This window comes from Urocampus carinirostris, chromosome 15, assembly GCF_059441175.1.
Source record: "Urocampus carinirostris isolate Australia breed hairy pipefish chromosome 15, RoL_Ucar_1.0, whole genome shotgun sequence".
Lineage (NCBI taxonomy): Eukaryota > Metazoa > Chordata > Actinopteri > Syngnathiformes > Syngnathidae > Urocampus > Urocampus carinirostris.
Genome location: NC_142363.1, coordinates 25770317 through 25788943, shown reverse-complemented (window position 1 = coordinate 25788943; position 18627 = coordinate 25770317). Strand labels below are relative to the sequence as shown.

Genomic DNA, 18627 nt, shown 5'->3' with positions numbered 1-18627 from the left:
TTTTCTCATATTTCTGTGTTTTGACTCATTTTTCTCGGGTGATAATTGTGCACATTGTTCAACTAATATCTACTTTCTTTTTCAAACATATTTTCTAAACAAATGTGCACCATCATAATAATTTAAAAGTAGTGCCAGTGGTTTTAGCCATAGTTATAACATTTTGTGTGCGTCACATTCTTTACCTGTGGCAGCTCATAGAAGTCATCAACAAATTGGCCCAGGCATCCTTAAGACTCTGCAGCAGAGAGCATATAGCCTCCTGCCCTTCCAACCTGTTATGTTTGAGGACTTGTTCTCCTTTTCCAACCGTCATGTTTAGCTTTACCTCGCCTTCGCCCTTCATTAACAGGATATCCTACAACAACAACAAGGGAAATATAAAGGCTAAAAGTGAATTTTGATGATTTTTTTTAATTTCTAATACACTATTTGTGTTGTAAGGCTTTAAGGGGAGAAAAATGGCAGGACTTTTTTTCTGACCTGTACGAGCGCAAGCCTTTTCTCAAGTGTCTCTTTGTTGCCAATGGTGCTATTGAGTGTGGCAAGATGCTCCTGGACTCCGTGCAACCAGGTCCAATTGGCCTGTAGCGTCTCCTCGAAAGCTTGCTGCTCCTGCAAAGTAATCTGACAGCTGCGTAGCCTCTCGCGTCCGCGTCGCAGTAATGCCTGGTACTGCGAATGCAACTGTGCTGACACCCGTGTCTCACTGCTGTCTCCTCGCCCGCCCTCGTTCAAGGCTTGTGCTTCCTGACACAAACGCTCAAAACAGTCCCTGCCCAGAGGAATTTAATTACATTAAAGTATGGATAGCTGAATAATCTCTATACATAAACTGAAACAAACGGATACCTTTCTTTCAAAACTTCCTGTTGATATTCCTCTACTTGTTCGAGCAAGGCTTTTTCGAGACCTCGTTGTTTGTCTTCATGTAAGTCTGAGGTCATTCTCTTTTCCATGTGCTCCAACCACAACTTGAGTTTCTTCAGGCGACCCTCAAATCTGATGAAACAATGATTGGAGTTAGGGATTGTTTGAGATGCCAATCTCAAAAAAAGCTTAAAGATCATTATTAGACTGTCTGTAGAGCTGAATCTACCCAATTAGATTATATGCATAGTTTTTCTAGCCATGCTTACCGAATTAGCGACTCATGTCTCTTTAGCAGTTAGCGCCAACGTGGCCAGTAGCCACAATATCAACTAAGGCCAATTTGAGTGATACGATTCCTAGAATTAGTTGCGAGTATAGGGATCAAGAATAAGCACCTATAGAGCCACTAGAATTAGCAGCTACATTGATTACCTCAAGATAAAATCCAGTTAGTAGCTTATTAGCAAGTAAAATATTATAAAAAATCACTCTTAATTGTTTACATTTATCTTTAGAGCTAAACTGTATTTTTTTTCTTGTCTTCCAAAAAAAAAAACTCCCTTTTCATTATGGTGAGACATTCCATCTCAGTTATGATTAACACGAAAGGCCTTAAACCTCAGGATGAAAATAGCCAGAAATTATGCTTGTAGTTTTATTGAAAAAGTATGTTGGATATTTTGTCCATATCAAAAAGAAACTTCTTTCTGAAACACTCCTACCCTTTCATGAGGGATGCACTGTCCTCCAGAATCTGTTGGTTCTGTCTGCATTGCTCCACAAAGCTATCCCAGTCCTGTTGGATGGAGGACAACTGCTGCTGGATCTGGCCAGCATTGGCTTTTGGGAGATGAAGAAGGAGCTTCTCTCCTTCCTCACAGACCTGAGTGAGATGCACCTTGCCTTCCTCTATGCGCTCCATAGCACCCTAAAAGCAGGGTAAGTATGAAACACTGACTTATTTTTTCTTTTTATCAATACATTTAGCATTGTAAGTGGTCAGACTTTTCTGAATTAAAAAAACACAGCTTCACTATACTTTCAGTTTCTGTAATTTTCGTTCAACGATGAGAGTGTCTCCAGACCGGTCGCAGCATTCTTTCACAATCTCCCTCTGCTCCACAAGCCAGCGATGGAATTCCTGAACAAGTTCTATGGATAAAAGGGTTAAATAATTTAAATAACATTGCTTTGCTTATCAAGTATTCTCTATTCATGTTCCTTACCATTGAACTGCTGTTGAAGGCAGTTTTGCAGTGACGCCAACGTTCTGGCCGAGACCTGGTTTACAGACTCGTAGGTCTTGATGAGCTCAGTGAGCGCGGAACCCAAACTGGAAAGCTCCTCCGAGGGATATCTGCGACACAGGTTGTTCAGGCTTTCTCTTGTGGAGTCAATGCTTCCTTGCTGGTTTTGCAGCTCTTTCTGGAGCTCCTTACAACACCAAAAAAATGGGCAAATTCAAGATAAAATTCCGTAAAAATTGAAAGCCAACAAGAAAATATCTTTTGGAACTTACCTTCACTCGACAGATATCCTCAGGATGTGACCCATTGGGAGAGCAAACCAGGGAGTCTTCCATGCTTTTGAGCCAACCGGACATCTGTGCAATGTAGTCTTCCAGAAGTTTCTTCTGGGCGCTGAAGTCCTGCAGGTTGTCCCACGCCTGCCCGTGCAACTTCTGAACTGATGCCATCTTTTTCCTCAAGTCATTCTCCAGCGACTGCAGCGGGTTAAATAGATGTTTTGTGAGACTTACTGGTTGATTTGTACAGGAAAGGCTCCTTAACAAACTGTATTGGTATTTAGCTGAAGTACTATTTACTAAAGTACTCTTAAGTACAATGAGGAAAATTCACAATAAATCTTTAGCAATATTTATGTACAAGTAAGCGTGCTGTTGTAGCAATCACAGCCCACTTCAATTGGGAATAAATGAAAACTAAACTACATTCATCAACATTCCCCAATAGTTATATTCATCATCTTTTTCATTTTTTTAATCTCATTTCAATAATGCGTATCCATCAAAAAATCCCAGTGCAAGAAATTTCTTGTATTCTGGTCTACGTACTTGCAGTTTTGGAGGTGTTTCCTGGTTTTGACTACTCTTCTTCAGATCTGCAATTTTTGTCTGCAGGTTTTCGAGTACCAGCTCCCTCTCGCTCATTTGTTCCTGTTGACAAGAATTACTGTGATTAGCAATAGTCAGTGGATGCACGAGGACTTTCTTGTTTAAGACTTGCCTGTTACATGTATTAAATATTGGTGCGTGTGTTGTTATAAAATAACTCATAATTCTTTAAACACAATTTACAAAGAAACAGGCCTTTTTGGTATTAGGCACTCATGAGATGCTCTAAAACCTTACCTGAAGCACTGAGAGCCTTGCTGAAACCTTGTGACTTTCGTTAAGGCTGTTGAGACTCTCATTCAGTTCAGTCACACAGCTGCTCGTCCAGCTTTCCACATCGTCTACTATTTGCCGCACACCTTCCCACAGCAGTAAGGTCTTCTTCAAGCGCTGGAGGTTATCGTCCACCCTTTCCAACACCTACCAGAGGAAGACTCAATCATCATCTACCTGTAGTACAGTTTTCCTGAGCTTTGATCCTAGACATGTTTTAGAAAAGACAAATCTTGCTATCAACATACATCAAGCCACTGGTCCAGGAGCTTCTCCATATCCTTTCTGATGATTTGTAAGTCGCACTCAGGTATCTTTTTCAGCTCAATTGCCAACTGTTTTCCTTTGCTAGAAAACCGGTCCAGATCCTGCTGCTTGTCTGCCATCTCCGCCTTGACCACTTCATGCTATAGAGTGTAGAATGTGATTTGTTGAGAAAAAAAAACATTAAAAAAAATAAACCAGACATGTGCTGACCTTGTTTAAGGATTGTTTGGTTTCTTCATGGTCCTTTAAAACAGATCTGATATCAAGCAGAGATTCTGCACTCTCCATCACACTGCTGATGGTGGATTTCAGCATTTGATATTCTCTCATAAGCTCAGTGAGAACATTGCACTGCTCTTGTCTGTTGAAAACACAAAAGTAGAGCTTTTTATCCGATTCAAAATGATTCACTTCTTCAATAAAAGACTGTATCACATCACGTTTCTGCTATACCTCTCTGCGATAAGCTTCTTGGTGTCCTCCCACGTGGTCTCCAGGAGGTTGATTTCTCTCTGCGCTTCCCGTGCTAGCTCTGTGTCTCTTTGCGACAGCTGGCTTACCTTGTCCTTTAGCCATTGCTCTTCATGCTGGTGAGATTGCAGCTCATCTTCAAGCTGGTTGAAGAAGCGCAACCTGAGACAAGGAGCAATGAAGTGTAGCCTTAGATCAGGGTCGTACAAACTTTTCCCACACCTCTTAAAATTATATTTAAGATAGAATCGGGGCAGGGAGAGTGATTGGTAACTTTAATTATCAGCGTACAATCTTATACCTTATTTAAAAACTTTAGATTTTCCTCTAATTGGATCACTACCATTGACGCAGCCCTTTGAGACTACTTTTGATTAAGGGCTGTACAAATAAACATTACTTGACGTGAGAACACGTCTTGAAATGCGTAGTCGCCGGCTACCAGGTCAAATGCATTTGTTTCCATGGTATATTGAAGTACAATAACATAGTTTCTCACATAAGGACCAGGTTTTACTTCAATACTAAATATAAAAAATGGCCAGCAATCTGACAGCAGGTGTACAAGATCAGCCAAAATCCTTCTTTAAATCAACATGAAATTATAATTAAAATAACATACTTGCACAAGAACCTTTTTTATACCTTTGCTGGAGAGCCAAAATGCTGGGTTCCTTCAAGCTCTGATGGTCGGCTTTTTCCTCAATGTCTTCCACAGCTTTGAGAAGCTGCTCTTTCCGTTGCTTAAAGGAAGTCCACAGAGCCCCCAATTCCTCCGCTTCACTCTGTTTGTTACCTAGCAGTTTCCTCAAAGCATCCAGTTCAGCGCTGAGTAAATCAGCTAGCATGCGGCATGATTTTCGAGAGCCTTCCTCTGCAATGATGTGTAAATGGCTTTTGCACAGATCGCTGTCCAGGGTGACTGCCAACGCTTCCAGTTGACACACGTCCACTGCAGTGCTGGAAAGCTCCCGCTGCAGCTCTTCTACTCGGGCGCTGTCCCAGTTACCACCGCTCTCCACAGTTTGTCGCAAGCTTTGAAGGACAGTTGCTGCAGTGCTCTGCATCTGATGGAAGGTACTGAGCTTTTCAAGGCACTCCCACTGCAGCTGGATGATATGCTGGGCCTCCAGGTAGGGCTCGACGCAGTTGTCCACACGACTACGGAAGAGCTGCGCATCACCAGGATTGCAGGATTGAGAGAGCTCCTCGGCCTGAGTATCTAACATCTGTTTTGCTGTAGCTTGCTTCTGTAAAGCTTCCTGTGTCTCCTGCCAAAAAAAGTGATGGGAAAATCTTGTTTGTATCCCTTGGTGTGTTCCAATATCTCCCGTCACTTACTTTAACTCGTGTGCTGGCCGATGGCAGGTCACCGATACTGATTTGCGAAGTTGTGTGAAGACTCGAAAGAATGGTCTCACTCCACTGGGAGAAATTCAAAAGATCTCGTTCGAACTGCTCCACCTTGGCTAGTTGATTATGGAGCTCCTGGATCCTGGAGGACAAGAATTATATGACCTGAATGTATTCACTTGTGAAGATAGGTTCCCTCTTTCTTTTTCTGGAAGCAGCACACATATTTTATCAACTAATAGATCGAGAAGAAACCTCTGGACTTATACTCCTAAGGCTTGACATACCTTTTGGATAAAGCATCATTTTGGGCATGTAATTTAATCTGAAGAGCATCAAGTTCTTCACTCAAAAGGTTTGCTCTTTCATCCGGTGCATTGCAAAAAAGTGATGCCCCTAGAGAGACCAGCTCAACATGACTGTGACCTAGGTTCTGGACATCTGAGTGCAAGTCCTGAAAAAAAAATATTATTGGATTACTCTTTTCCAAAGAATTGTTTGATTCGTTTGATTGTACAGTATGTCACAATGGTAAGTTATTCACCTGCATGTCCTGCAACACGCTAAAGAGTTTGGCTTTATCACCTAACAGGGACCTACTATCTGTTTTGAGAGCACATTCGCTCCTCTCCAGGCAAGAAATAATGTGGCAACGTTGTTTCTCAAACCTGCATCCAAACAATATACATAAAAGATTTAATGTTGCAAAAGGTTTCGGATTCAGACACATATATGTTCAGATTCAAGTTTATTTTTGTTTCATTGTATCATTTTATGTTACCTTTGCCAAACAGTTAGCAATGTCTCCAAAGTGCTTTGCTTGACCTTGGCTTCCTGAGTGCTTTGTTCAAAGCTGCTATTTAGTGCCTTCACTGCCGCCTCTGCTTTCCCTCTGTCACTAAGTCGCCGGGCACCAGCTGGTAGCGAAAGTAAGGTTCCCTTCAGCCTCTCCAGTTGCTGAAAAATGTCCTAGAAGACAGACACACAAAATGAGAAGGGGATTCATAGTGTCATTTTTTCTTCTTCAATCAGATATGGGTGAATTGCAGGCACCGGAATGGGGCCACAATCATCTTTTATTAATGGAGCAGATCAGTTTCAATAAGTCTCTAAACATAGGCGGAGATATCGCCAAACCGAGCAGGTCATTGCTCAAATAAATTCAATTGCAGGAAATTAATGCTGACAAACGATTGAGCCCTGCTCTATTGTCCATAATAGATAGGTTGCCAAACTTTTAATTTCATCACAAAAATTAATAGGCAAGCACCATGTGGTTCTGAAGGGTCCTGTAGGTATCTGATGAGGAACTGCACGTCTTGATTGGACATTCCAGTGTTGACTGCAGCTCACTGAGCAACGCCTGTGCCTATAAAACATATACATGTTTCTCAAATAAATTATAAATCTATGGACTACGTATGCCCTTTGTAATTTGGGAGAAAGATGAACCATCTGGAGAAAATTAGATAAAGATGCCAAACCACAAGGGGCACATTCCCACTACTAATCCAACATCCTAAGACCAAATACTTTAAACATCTGAATCCACTGCACCTCTTGGAAGTTCTGCAAGAACCTTTGCTGATGTGTGAGGTTTTCCTGCAGCTGCCTATCAAGCTGTTGCACACGCTCCCTCAACTCGTCCCAATAACGCCCAATTTGGGTCAAGCGGACCTTGATGCGGGCTGCCTCGCCCGATGAAACGAAGAGCGCCACATCTTGGGAGTCTGTCTCCAGTCCTGAGAGAACTTGAGCACGCTCCTCGAGCTCTGTTTTGACAGCCTGAGCATATTTTAAAGAAAAGGCTTGAATGCAATTTTAAAGCTGTTTCGACAAACAGATATTTACAGGCATATATTCGTTATCTCCTGAAAAGGACGGCTAATAATACTGATTCTTAAAAATTACCTTCACTGCTTTGATCTGTTCTTCAAGTTCCAAATTGGAACCTTTTAAGGTGTCCAGTTGCTTTTCCTTGTCAGATATCCACAGGGAAAACGCTTCAAACTCGGCTCCAAACCGGTCCCACTTATTCTTCATCTCCTCTGCTTTTTTCACACTAAAGTACAAAAAATTTAACTCCACCAGTTTTAAGTACCAGTAAAGGTTTTGAGCAATGAATTGGCATACTCCTTTTTCAGTCCAGCCTCCACGTTGTCCACTTGATCTGTGAGGGAGCGAGCCTGCTGAAGGAGCAGGGTCTTGTTCCTTGGACCCAGCTGAATTTCTGCGGCTCGCTTGAGCAACGTGTTCATGTGCGAGGCTTCAGCTTCACACTGTTTCAAGAGCACCTAAATCATGGAAAATATTCTCTTAACAGTCATTTGTGCACATAGACCAAATCATTATAAAACAATTCAAGTAAAATGAAAATAAAATAGTTAATGCTGCTGTACATTTTAGAGGAGTTAAATATGTCAGTAGAGTAAAAACAATATCAAGTGACAAAATGAGGATGGATAACAGGTTTGGCAGAAATTTGAGTGTACACCCTGATTGTGCGTAACCCCTTGAGACAGATAAACCCAGTTTGACTTACTCTAGCCTGGTCTATCTCTACAACCAGGCTCTCTGGACTACTGAAGTTCAGGTCTCTTGCCATAGTGGATTTGGCCTTACTAACAAACTGGCGTACTGCCTCCTGTTGGCTGTCCAACTCCTGCCACGATGCCAGTGTTACCTAATAGTGATAAAACATCACTGAGAATAATATCACATGAAATTTAAAAAAGTATTTTTCAGGAACGGTCGTCCACCTCAAGGCTTTGCTCTTGTGAATCCATGTTTTGCTCCATTTTACTGAGCGTGTGCTCCAAACTTTGCAGATCCTGCTGCAGAGTCTCTCCTAGGCCCTCCTCAGCCTGTAGCTGCTGCCCCCTACAGATCAAATGTTGAACATCCTTCCTCTTTAGCTTCAGACGTTTCAGAAGTTGCTATGGAGGTACAATGTAGGACCATTAGGGCTTCCAGCTTTTTGAGGTGTTTTAGCTACTGAATACCTGGTGAACAAGAAGCAGTTGCTGAGCTTCTTTAACAGTGGGACAATCCAGGATTTGAGTGACATCAGCCTGAGCTTCTTTCTGAGCTCTGAGAAGATCATCCAAAGTCGTTTGCACTTGCTCCCTAAATTGAACACAGTCACCCACAGCCAGGACCATCCTTTCCGCCTAAAATACACACACAAAGAAAAAGAAATGTATTTTCGCAATATGATAAAAAGCACCTTTCAAGTATGATTGCCTTCAGGGAGTTGTAGTGCTGCAACTACGTTTAGGCAACAAAATAACCCAGAGAATATTCATATAGATTACAGTGTAACTCACCTCGATGAGAGACAGGAGTAGACCCTTAAAATCCGCTGAAAGTTTGCTGAGAGCACTTCCTTGTATCTGGGCATCGCTCTCATCAGAAATCTCGATCAAAACGGCCATACGGGCTTTGAGCCAGCAAAGGTTGCCTTCCTGTAGCTCGGCATCTTTCTTCAGCTCCTGCAGAAATGTAAAGTAAAAAAAACAGATGGCAAAAGTGAAACATTGCCCAGCGGATGACTTGATTTTGAATTGAACATGACCCAAACGCACCGTGATAGTAGACTTGACCTGACTGTATTTTCTCGGATCGCCTGCCCGGTTTCTCAAAAGCCGAAGTTGGCTTTCTTTAGATATTAACCAGCAAGAAAGCTCCGCATATCTGTTTCAAGACACAAATATGTCTAAGTTATAAGACTATAAACAACTAATTAGGCTTCATATGTGAACCATTGCACCTCAAATTATAGTCCTTCCATTTGTCGGGGTTCTGCATAAGCTTCTGATGCGTGCTTTCAATCTCGTCGCTGACCTCAGAGTATTCCCTCCTAGATTTCTCGAGTGTTTTGTGGGTGGAGTCTCCCTCTGGAAGCTTCTGACAAAGTTCCTCCATGAATTGCAGCCTCTTTTCACAAAGTGACTTAGGGCCCTTTTCTGTGAAGAAAGCCTGGCATGATTGTGGACATGATTGTCACAGTGAGTTACCCCTGAAGGAGATACTAAAGTGAGATTATTCAGTCGCTCACCCGGTGCTCCTTGATAAGCCTCTCGCTGCCCATGCTAGCCAGGTGCCGGTTCTCACGGGTCACCTCTGCCTGGCACTCTTGCAGCAACAGTGCCAACTTACTCCTCTCCGCCTCAACTTTTACGTGGAGGAGGTGGAATGGAGCTTCTGTTTGAACATCCTGGGAAAACAGTATATATATAGCACCCAGTCAGGGGAGAAATATCTCCAATGTTTTTCAGTTAGATTAAGGGATCTCACCTTCCAGTGTTTGTGCAGTTCTCGGACAGTTTCTTGCAGCGACTGTTGCTCCAGGTCTGGCAAAATGTCAGTGAGCTCATCGCATGCCTTAAGGAAGGTATTTAAGACACGCTGGTCCAACTGACTGAAGAATTCCTGCCAAAATCACAAATTGCCTGCTTTACTCACAGCCTGTGAGATCTCAATAAAATTCTCAGTGATGTTCATGTAAATATTGTAATGTATTCCCATTAAACCAGAAGAAATTGTTTAAAAACATGAATGCATTACGCCTTCGCCACTTCCTGCAAGATAAATGCTTTTATATAATAAAAGCCCTCCTTCAAGCAAAAGTCAAATTGCAAAAAAATAGAATATATCAAATTATTTTATCCAATACGGATAGATATTATCCAGATAGACTGTTATAAATCTCTTAGCGGATTTGAGAGACATTGTTTCGGATTGGCATGTGTTCAATCAGAGGCAAGGATTACTTTCATAAAATATAATAAAAAAGGAACAAACACCTAATGTGCACTTCTAAACAGTTGTGAAAAACTAAGGTGTATATTAGGGTAAAAATCATTAAGCGGGGAGTTAAAAACCATCTACAATCCTCACCGTGTGCTTTTTAAGCAGCTCATCTGGGTTTCCTTTTTCAGACATACAGCTTTCCGCCATTTTAAGAACTTTCTCTAGCTCCTGACGTGACTCGTCAAACCTCTTCATAAGGCTGCTATTTGCCTCCAGGCGTTTCCTCCACTCAGTGGCATCCCTAAACATGGCCTGCCAGCACAACACAGTGGGTTCACAACAGTAGGATGGAACAACCAGCTATTCAAAAGTTTTTATTGCCAATTTAAATAAGGAAAAAAACATGTTTAACATATTAAGACATTAACGAGTGAAGTTTAGTCTGTAAGGCAGATAATTAACCCATTTGGAAACAGATATCCTTACCTGCGAAGAGGCTTGTAAGTCTGCTACTCTTTTCTGCAGGAGGCTCATGTCCATATGCTGCAGTGTCTTACTAGCGTCCATGAGCTTTAGGATGGTCTGATGACTCTTCTCAATCACCATCAAACACTTCTTGCAGCTTTGCGTGGCGGCTCCCAGCTCCTGTAACATACAAGCCGTCAGTCTCCAGTACTCGTCAATGATCTGTCCTCCTTTGAAGGATCACCTGGCACTTCTCTTTGAACTCCACTGGCCCCTCTGAGTCAGTGGTGCTTGTGATGTGGCTGGCTTTTTCTAAAGCCTGGTAAAACCCAGTGATGTTCTTTTCCATTTCTTCCAGCGGAGCTAAGAGGGACTGAGATTCCTTCAGCAGTGGCAGACATCGCTCTTTCACCTGATGTTACAATAGAACAGAAAATCCAGGATGAAAATAAATCTAATATTCCGTTTTGTTTTTAATCTCTTCTTAATAAGTCCAATAACATGTAAGCATCTTTAGAACAGACACAAGGTCAACATAAAATAGGATTTGGTCAATAGTATGAAGGATGACAATACCCCAAAAGTGAGGTTACATTACTACTATTGTTGTGGATCACCTGGCACCGGCCTCCTCACGAATTCTGAACTTTGTTAACCATCGAGGGACACCTTAAGTCCGTATTTAGACTGAAATGGCCGCACCTTGCCAAGTTGCTCTTTGATGGATGTCATAACCGCTGTCATCAGAGTCACCTCCTCTAGCGGGGTGTCTTTGCTCAGCAGTTGAGCAGTACGACCTGCTGCTTTACATGCCGCTTCCATAGCTGGAACCTTGTGTTTAATTTCCTGCAGGTGTAGGGAGTAAGCACATATGGTAGGATGTCTTCAGAAAAAGTGGCGTTTGGTACCATTAGGTCTTCCAAAACCATGAAGATCTCATTCCAACATTTAGAGACTTTACCTCCACATCCTGAGCAAATGTGCGGACGTTGAGGAATGACACTTGTACAGCCATATTTAACTTCTCATTAGTGGCGTCCATAAACATTTTTAAAGTGTTTATGCCATCCTGATAGTCGTGCTTCAACTTGTCCACTTCATCGGCTCTTGCATACTAACAGCAAAAAGAGCAGACAAGTCACTATTACTTTAGGTTAGAGTCAATTGCTTTTTCTTTTTTCATATTGTACAGGTGTTGCTAAGTAGCTGCGGGATGCAGAGGGACTAGTATTAGCAGCTAATATAAGTAGTTTGCTGATGTATCGGCAAAATAATTGATGATCTAAGAATAAAACCCAATACACTGCATTCATAGCATTCATAGGTTATCATATAGTTCCAATGGCTATGTGAAATATTGGTTATAATGCTGCAGTACAATTCGATATCTCAGGTGCAGCTATTCATTTTTTAGCACATTTAAAAAATATCTAATTTATTTCCAGCTTTTTTGGGGGGGAGATGATTAAAACGTATACCTAGGAAAAATACAAAAAAATGACTAAAAATTGAGATGTATCTTCTGCATTAAGAGACAAACTGAAAAATGGACATGTAATTGAACGTGAAATTTTGAAAAATGTGAAAACTCCATCAATATTGGTGATGTTTCTTCATGAGACCAGATGTCTTGATTATTTTCAACCAAATTGCCTCAGAATATGTGAAAATTAGTTAAGGTTTTTTAACCTTAATGAAATTGTGATTAAAATGTAATTTTTTCATCCCCTGTTTACAGTATTTCTTCATGAGCCCCATCTAAACACAGTATTATGTACAAATATTGAAGTTGTCAATAAGAAATTAATTTGAACCGTGTATTGCTGTTTTATAAAGCATTGCAGCATTTCTCAGCTTACGTATTTAACTTTGACAAAAAGCTCCCTCCACCGGCCATTCAAAAGAAGGAGCTGCTGCTTAAGGTCTCGGGACACGCTGTCGTCACAGGTCTCGATGAGGAAGTTACCAGCATCGTTCATGTCCATGTGTTGCTGGACCCAGTGGGACAAGTTGCGAAAAAAATCCTGAATTGGCATAATGAGAAAGAATGTTATGTTGAAGATCAACGATTAAAGTTTAGCGGCATACTTACCCGTTTGGCGGCCTCGGATTGGTTTAGCATGTGCTCTGCATCCTCCAGCCAGGCCTGCAGAGACGCCACTGTGTTGTTGTATTTTTCCCAGTTGGAGATAACCTCCTCCAGCATGCTCCGAACGCTACGGACCTCCAGCGCCAGGTTCTTCCACTGAGTCATGGCGTCGCCAAGGAATTTGCTCACACCCTCTGCTTCGTCAACTACGCATGTCAAATTTAGAGAAATAACTATGATGAAAAATATATGTGCCTTCTGTTGTTTTATACCGGCATATCCTCAATAGGGTCATGATTATAAGCTGGTGCTCATTAAAGGTCAATGACAAGGCACAGAGATAAACAAGCATCAATGTTTCCCATAGAATTTTGTGAGACCCTTGTGGTTGGACAGTTTAGGGGTGTCCGTTTTTTTGCAAGGAACGCCTGGTGTTAAACCTTTTTTTCTGGTCGCCGAGAGTTGAAAAATGTCAACGTGGGAAAAACACAATACTGTCACATTTCACCCAGCTGTCAAATGACAGTGCAAACATATTATCAGAAGTTAATAATATACGTTTATGGGAGGAGGCTCTGGTGGGACCAATTAAACCCTGGTGGACCGCCGGAATCTTCCTTATGGTATGGGACACACTGAAGCGTTTTATTCATGCAAGATGCCAAGAAGCAACCAAGATGCCAATATTAAAGTCCAGATTTTTTGACGTTGTTAGTATTGGGGTCATTGCGTATGAACATTGAACATGAACAGATTGATGTATTAAGTTGACAAAGCCGGATGATAAGAGCAGGTTCAAGTTGTTTCTGTGCTTACCTTTGTTTAAAGTCTTAGACCCTAAAACATGAAATTGTCATCTGTTTACTACGGGACCAACAACAACGTACACAACACAAATACGACTTACAACAGATTAGTTTTTGGAATGAAATGTGATGATGCACAAAAATGCAACATTATATGGGTTTATTCGGCTTAAGGCAAGTTAAAATCAATACTTTTTAAGACATCTAATTCTTTTTTAAATCAAATTTAGGACCAAGTTGACAAAAACACATAATTAAAACAATCAAAACAAAAGAAAACCACATGCATTAGAGGCCATTTTAAACAAATGTTTTTTTTGTTTTATCACATGTTGGTTCATTCATATCTTTCCATTTGAAAAACATAGCACTCTCAAAAGTTTAAGACATCGAAAACAATAAATAAAACGGATTCTTACAGTATTTCATGGAGCCTTAGTCAAAACGGCCAAATTACAACTAATTCTAAAGAACTCTTCTGCTACAATAATGAGGCAATTTCATCATGATGCATGAAAAATGACTTTTTGGTCCAGTGTAAATCTTTTTTAAAAAATATAACACTGCTATTGTCATGACCAATTTTGAGTGTAGCATCATCAGGTGTTCCCGATCCGGATGATTGTGACACACATGCATGTAAAACAAACTAAATAACTTATTAAATCTTTGTGATCACATTTTAAGACTTTCAAAATTGGACGTAGGAGGTTTTAATGCCGATTAAAGCCCAATTTTTAGAACAAACAACTCAATGCCTTTTAAGACTCTTCAAAGATCTGTGGGAATCCTGTTGATTTGGCCTTTATTTATTATGACTGTATATATATTCATGTTTAACTGCTTTGTGCATAACTTCTTGTTAGTTAGCAAGATTTCCCATCTTTTCAATTTAATACACATCGTCTTTCTTACTCGGCCACATAGGTGCAGTATAAGTTAGACATGAATGTCCTACTTCTCTAAGAAGGTTAAGACTGAGAAGATATAAATAAATGTGTTTCATTAGAATTGGGCTAGTGTTTATTAGAAAAACTAAATGACACAGTTGAGAAATGTGGAGAATAATAAAAAGCTTCATGTCTCTTTTTTGATTAATTGTTTAGAAAAAACGATAAGTCACTTGTAAATATGTATTGTGAAAAAAAAAAAATCTTACTCAAACTGTCAGATTTGACATAGACATCCGCTGCCTGCTTGAGTGCTGAAAAGAGGATCTCATATTGTTCAAAGAACCTGTGGCCCTCTATGAAAGTCTGGAAAAAGAAAAATGTAACCATTTTTACTGTGTCTCGCCATCTGCAACCAGACATCAAACTTACGAGGTAACTTTGCAACAGGAGCTCCACTGAGTCCCGCCTGCCATATTTAACAATCCAAGACTTGAGTTTGGACTCTGCCAACAGCAGAAAGGCCATCAGCCGATACTTCATCTCACAAAATTCCAGTTTGATCAAGTGGCCATGAGAAGACATTGAAACAAAATTAAACCTGGGGATCGAAAACGTCTTGGATAAATATCTTTTATTGGAAGGTACTTTGCCGGATTCCAGAATACTTACCGTTCAGCCATATCTTGGAGCTGTTCCAAAGGAACTGGGACGCCATTGACTGATCTATCTCGGTGAATCTGCTGGAAGGCTTGCCTGTGAGATTCCAGGTTTTTTAACACTTCCTGAAATAGTCAAACACAAACAATGTCATTTACATGGAGTGTGTGCATAGAAAAAATATAGAAAGAAAATATAACAATCACGAGAGGTGTGCTTAAAAATCGATATGGCGATATATCTTTGCTTTACGATTCGTAAATCAATAGGTAGATGTCAGGACCAATATTGCACAATACCCACACATCCCTAAGGAGATGCTTCTACATGTGCACTGCACATTTATTTCTATGAGGCATGATTATCCTACTAGAAAATATGGCAAACATATTTGGCTTCAAGTTGGTTAAAATAAAAATGTAAAAAATATAGTTTGCTAAAAAACATTGTAATTTGGGATTTAAGATGTACAATATAATATTTTTTTTCTCCGTTGCATATTTTACATTCAAAACCAAAAACAAACAATACTGACCCTGTGCTGCTCAAGTTTCCGGCGGAGAACGTTGGCCGTCTCCTCGTGAGCATGCTGGGCAGGAATGTCCTCCCTCAGGGCCATCTCGGCTCTGTGCAGCCAGGCTCCGATGATGCCCAGGGGACCCGGCAGCGACTTGTCCAGGTGGATGTGCCAGTCCAGTAGCTGCGGGTGACATGGGTTGTAAATGTTTCACTGTATATAAAAATTAAAATATAAAAAGCAATGCTCAACCTTTTAATGTCAAATATTTTTGTGTTTTGAAAGTTATGGATTCCATGCTATTTTAACCATTTTGATATGGCTTACAAATATTTGTCTGCCATATAAAATTGCTGCCACAACCGACCTAATGTTTTAAAACTGTAAAACTATTTGAAAATGAGAAAAAAGTTATAATCATTTAAATGAATACATATTTTAAATGAATGAATAAAACTAAATAAAATAAAGTAAAAACATATTTACCAAATACTAATGAGATTCAAAACTAAAAACAAACATATTTAGGGCCACCAAATTGGAAAAATATTTCATAATGAGAATGATGGTTACAGCACTTATATTGATGATACTCATATAATATTGAGTAAGAAAACGCTGAAAAAAAGGCATTTTCATGAAATAAATTAATGAATGTAAATTTGAACGATTTGAGTTAATAGGATTGGATTAAAATTGCAATCTAGCAATGTATGTATTTCCATATTTAGTCAAATTTTCCTATTGATTTATTTAAAAGTGTTTAAAAAAATGTTTTTACTATAATTAAATTAGCTTTTTTGTTATTAATTCATGTATTTGACATTTATTTTATTTATTATTTTACTTGTATTTATCCTTAATATTTGTTTCAGTCTTAATTGTTATTAATAAAAGCTTAACATTTATGTATTTGATAATTATTTACATATAGATTCACTTGATGATTTGTTTGACCTTTTGAATACATCCAAAGGAATCCAACCCACCCTGATGGACAAGCAATCCCACGCCTGCTTGACCAGAGCCTGGTCTACAGACAACTTCCCATCCTTATGAACTGGCTGCAACAGCGGATCCGTCTGCCTCTTCTTCATTTCGTACTGAACACGGAAGTTCTTGAAGGCCTACGCAAAAGACAATTCTGATACAACATATATATCAATGTTAGTTACAGCGGCAAAAAGCAGGTACCTGATACTTGTCAGTAAGATTGCCCTCAGCTGCCTGGACTCTCAGAACATCTCGCTCCAGCTGGTCCAGGAACACCTTCAGCTCTCTTAGCATCTTGCGTTCCTCCCTCTGTCAAATTTTAGATTATGGGAGAGGATAAAGTGTACATGGATGAGGGGTAATTGTAGTGCTGTGTATAAAAAAATGAAAGGAAAGGGGAGAAAAGAAAAATTGGATCTATTTTATTAAAAAAGTAAAATATAACTGTACTGGAAATGCTTCACTGTTTTGTAAAAGCATTCCAAATAGCTACAAATGTCACACGTATGAGGCTGAAAAACTAAAGTTACTGCATGCAAGTGAGGAGAGGAAGCCCAAAATACCTCAAGCATTTGCTCTATGTCTTGAGGGTCAAACTAACCGGTGAAGGCGGCAAAGTACACAAAAGAGAAACATCAGAAAAAAGGCATCGGGGGTAGAAGTAAAGCAGAGAAGATAAGACAGTGTGCATCTTTCCAAAGTCCCATTGCTCACCTGAAGCACGGGAACTGATAGCGCAAAGGTCGGAATGGAGGCGAGGCGCAGCTTGAATGTGCACACAAGGGGATGCGGAAATCAAATGGCAAGCTCGATGGTGATGGGAAACAAATCGCTGTTGCGTTCATGCAGTGAGATCAAAGCAGGTACCGTATAGCTAAGCAGTGTTGCATTGCCACAATGCGAAATGAGAGCTTGAGTACAAAATAGCCAACTAAGATATTTGAAGACTGTAACAAATAGCCAATATTTACAGTAATTCGGGATGCTAATTTTAAAAAAGAGCCCAATAATGAATCACCTGACGCCATGCTTGAATATTCAATCGGCCGACACCACTTCTTCGAAATATTCCAAGCATTTATGTTCTTCATCATAATATATTTTGATTTTCTATGGCAGTAGTAACACAAGTTGGTCACATATTCTCTCTACCTCATCATATATGAATTTTTATTTGTTATAACAAGTAATTTGAACATCTTCTACTTGTGAAGAAAGAGTAATATATTTTTATTGGACAAGAAATGTGTGACATTAAGTAATTTAATTTGGAAGTGGCGTCTTTTGACGTAACGAACACACCCATAAACATATGTACTTTCTGCAATATTTCAGTGTTATGGTGCTTATAACACTATCATGTCATCATAGTTAATTGTGAAAAACAATGTCAGTATTGATCATGTGATTGATAAAATCAAGCTCCAGTTTCTCCAACACAAATTTTTCGAGACATATTTACTGCAACTATAGTTGAAAAATAAAATAAAATAAAATAAAAGACACACATTAAAATAGTTTAATGTTGCGTGTGTTTTATATTTTTTCTAAATGTAGCATGCAACAAGAACAAAATATCAGTTATATGTATCAGAAGGAAAAAAAGAGTTATCGTGCATCCCTAGTAATCAATACAAAACCCCAACCATCCAACATACAGTTAACATGACCTACAAATTGATATTGTGAAGTGAACGACAAATAAATAAATGAATCTTTGCATTGTTCGTAGTATGAACTAATCTTTCAATTTCATACATTAAATCACCAGGTCATGCATTTGATCTCATATATTGCTGCATTAAGACCACCTACCTCATCATACTGTCTGTCAGTTTCTGAGTGGTGAGGGTTGGGGTAGTGCTTGAGGAACTGTGCCACATACGTCATAATGGACTTTTCATCTGGCTTGTCAACGTCAACATCTGTGGTAAAACGCCAGAACAAATAGAAATGATGTTTTAAATGAGGTTTAATTCAAGTCATGAATATTTATGTGATAATATCTACAGTACAAAATAAAATGCAGCCTTATCTAATATGTTGCGGTATGTTCGAAAAATAATTGGTTTCTCCTTAGACAA

At 39.7% G+C, this 18627-nt stretch overlaps 1 protein-coding gene across 1 annotated transcript in view; it reads right to left on the bottom strand.

Annotated features, from left to right (window-relative positions):
* The window catches only part of syne1b (spectrin repeat containing, nuclear envelope 1b), an 81770-nt gene that overhangs the window by 54053 nt on the left and 9090 nt on the right, over window positions 1-18627 (bottom strand). The window contains exons 8-50 of the mRNA XM_088354806.1: window positions 18359-18468; window positions 16745-16852; window positions 16540-16677; window positions 15569-15733; window positions 15046-15158; window positions 14806-14974; window positions 14643-14739; window positions 12681-12883; window positions 12448-12612; window positions 11550-11702; window positions 11291-11434; window positions 10833-11000; window positions 10610-10768; window positions 10271-10435; window positions 9668-9802; window positions 9429-9587; window positions 9141-9349; window positions 8956-9064; window positions 8698-8862; window positions 8374-8541; window positions 8131-8307; window positions 7914-8054; window positions 7505-7665; window positions 7283-7433; window positions 6929-7156; window positions 6642-6740; window positions 6153-6340; window positions 5916-6039; window positions 5659-5825; window positions 5360-5513; window positions 4664-5289; window positions 4001-4180; window positions 3758-3908; window positions 3529-3687; window positions 3245-3427; window positions 2948-3049; window positions 2393-2596; window positions 2100-2307; window positions 1913-2025; window positions 1596-1801; window positions 853-1002; window positions 484-775; window positions 186-358 (exon numbers count right to left, since the gene is read on the bottom strand). Of these exons, the coding sequence (XP_088210932.1) occupies window positions 186-358; window positions 484-775; window positions 853-1002; window positions 1596-1801; window positions 1913-2025; window positions 2100-2307; window positions 2393-2596; window positions 2948-3049; window positions 3245-3427; window positions 3529-3687; window positions 3758-3908; window positions 4001-4180; window positions 4664-5289; window positions 5360-5513; window positions 5659-5825; window positions 5916-6039; window positions 6153-6340; window positions 6642-6740; window positions 6929-7156; window positions 7283-7433; window positions 7505-7665; window positions 7914-8054; window positions 8131-8307; window positions 8374-8541; window positions 8698-8862; window positions 8956-9064; window positions 9141-9349; window positions 9429-9587; window positions 9668-9802; window positions 10271-10435; window positions 10610-10768; window positions 10833-11000; window positions 11291-11434; window positions 11550-11702; window positions 12448-12612; window positions 12681-12883; window positions 14643-14739; window positions 14806-14974; window positions 15046-15158; window positions 15569-15733; window positions 16540-16677; window positions 16745-16852; window positions 18359-18468 (7339 nt within the window). The remainder of the gene's footprint in view (window positions 1-185; window positions 359-483; window positions 776-852; window positions 1003-1595; window positions 1802-1912; window positions 2026-2099; window positions 2308-2392; window positions 2597-2947; window positions 3050-3244; window positions 3428-3528; window positions 3688-3757; window positions 3909-4000; window positions 4181-4663; window positions 5290-5359; window positions 5514-5658; window positions 5826-5915; window positions 6040-6152; window positions 6341-6641; window positions 6741-6928; window positions 7157-7282; window positions 7434-7504; window positions 7666-7913; window positions 8055-8130; window positions 8308-8373; window positions 8542-8697; window positions 8863-8955; window positions 9065-9140; window positions 9350-9428; window positions 9588-9667; window positions 9803-10270; window positions 10436-10609; window positions 10769-10832; window positions 11001-11290; window positions 11435-11549; window positions 11703-12447; window positions 12613-12680; window positions 12884-14642; window positions 14740-14805; window positions 14975-15045; window positions 15159-15568; window positions 15734-16539; window positions 16678-16744; window positions 16853-18358; window positions 18469-18627) is intronic.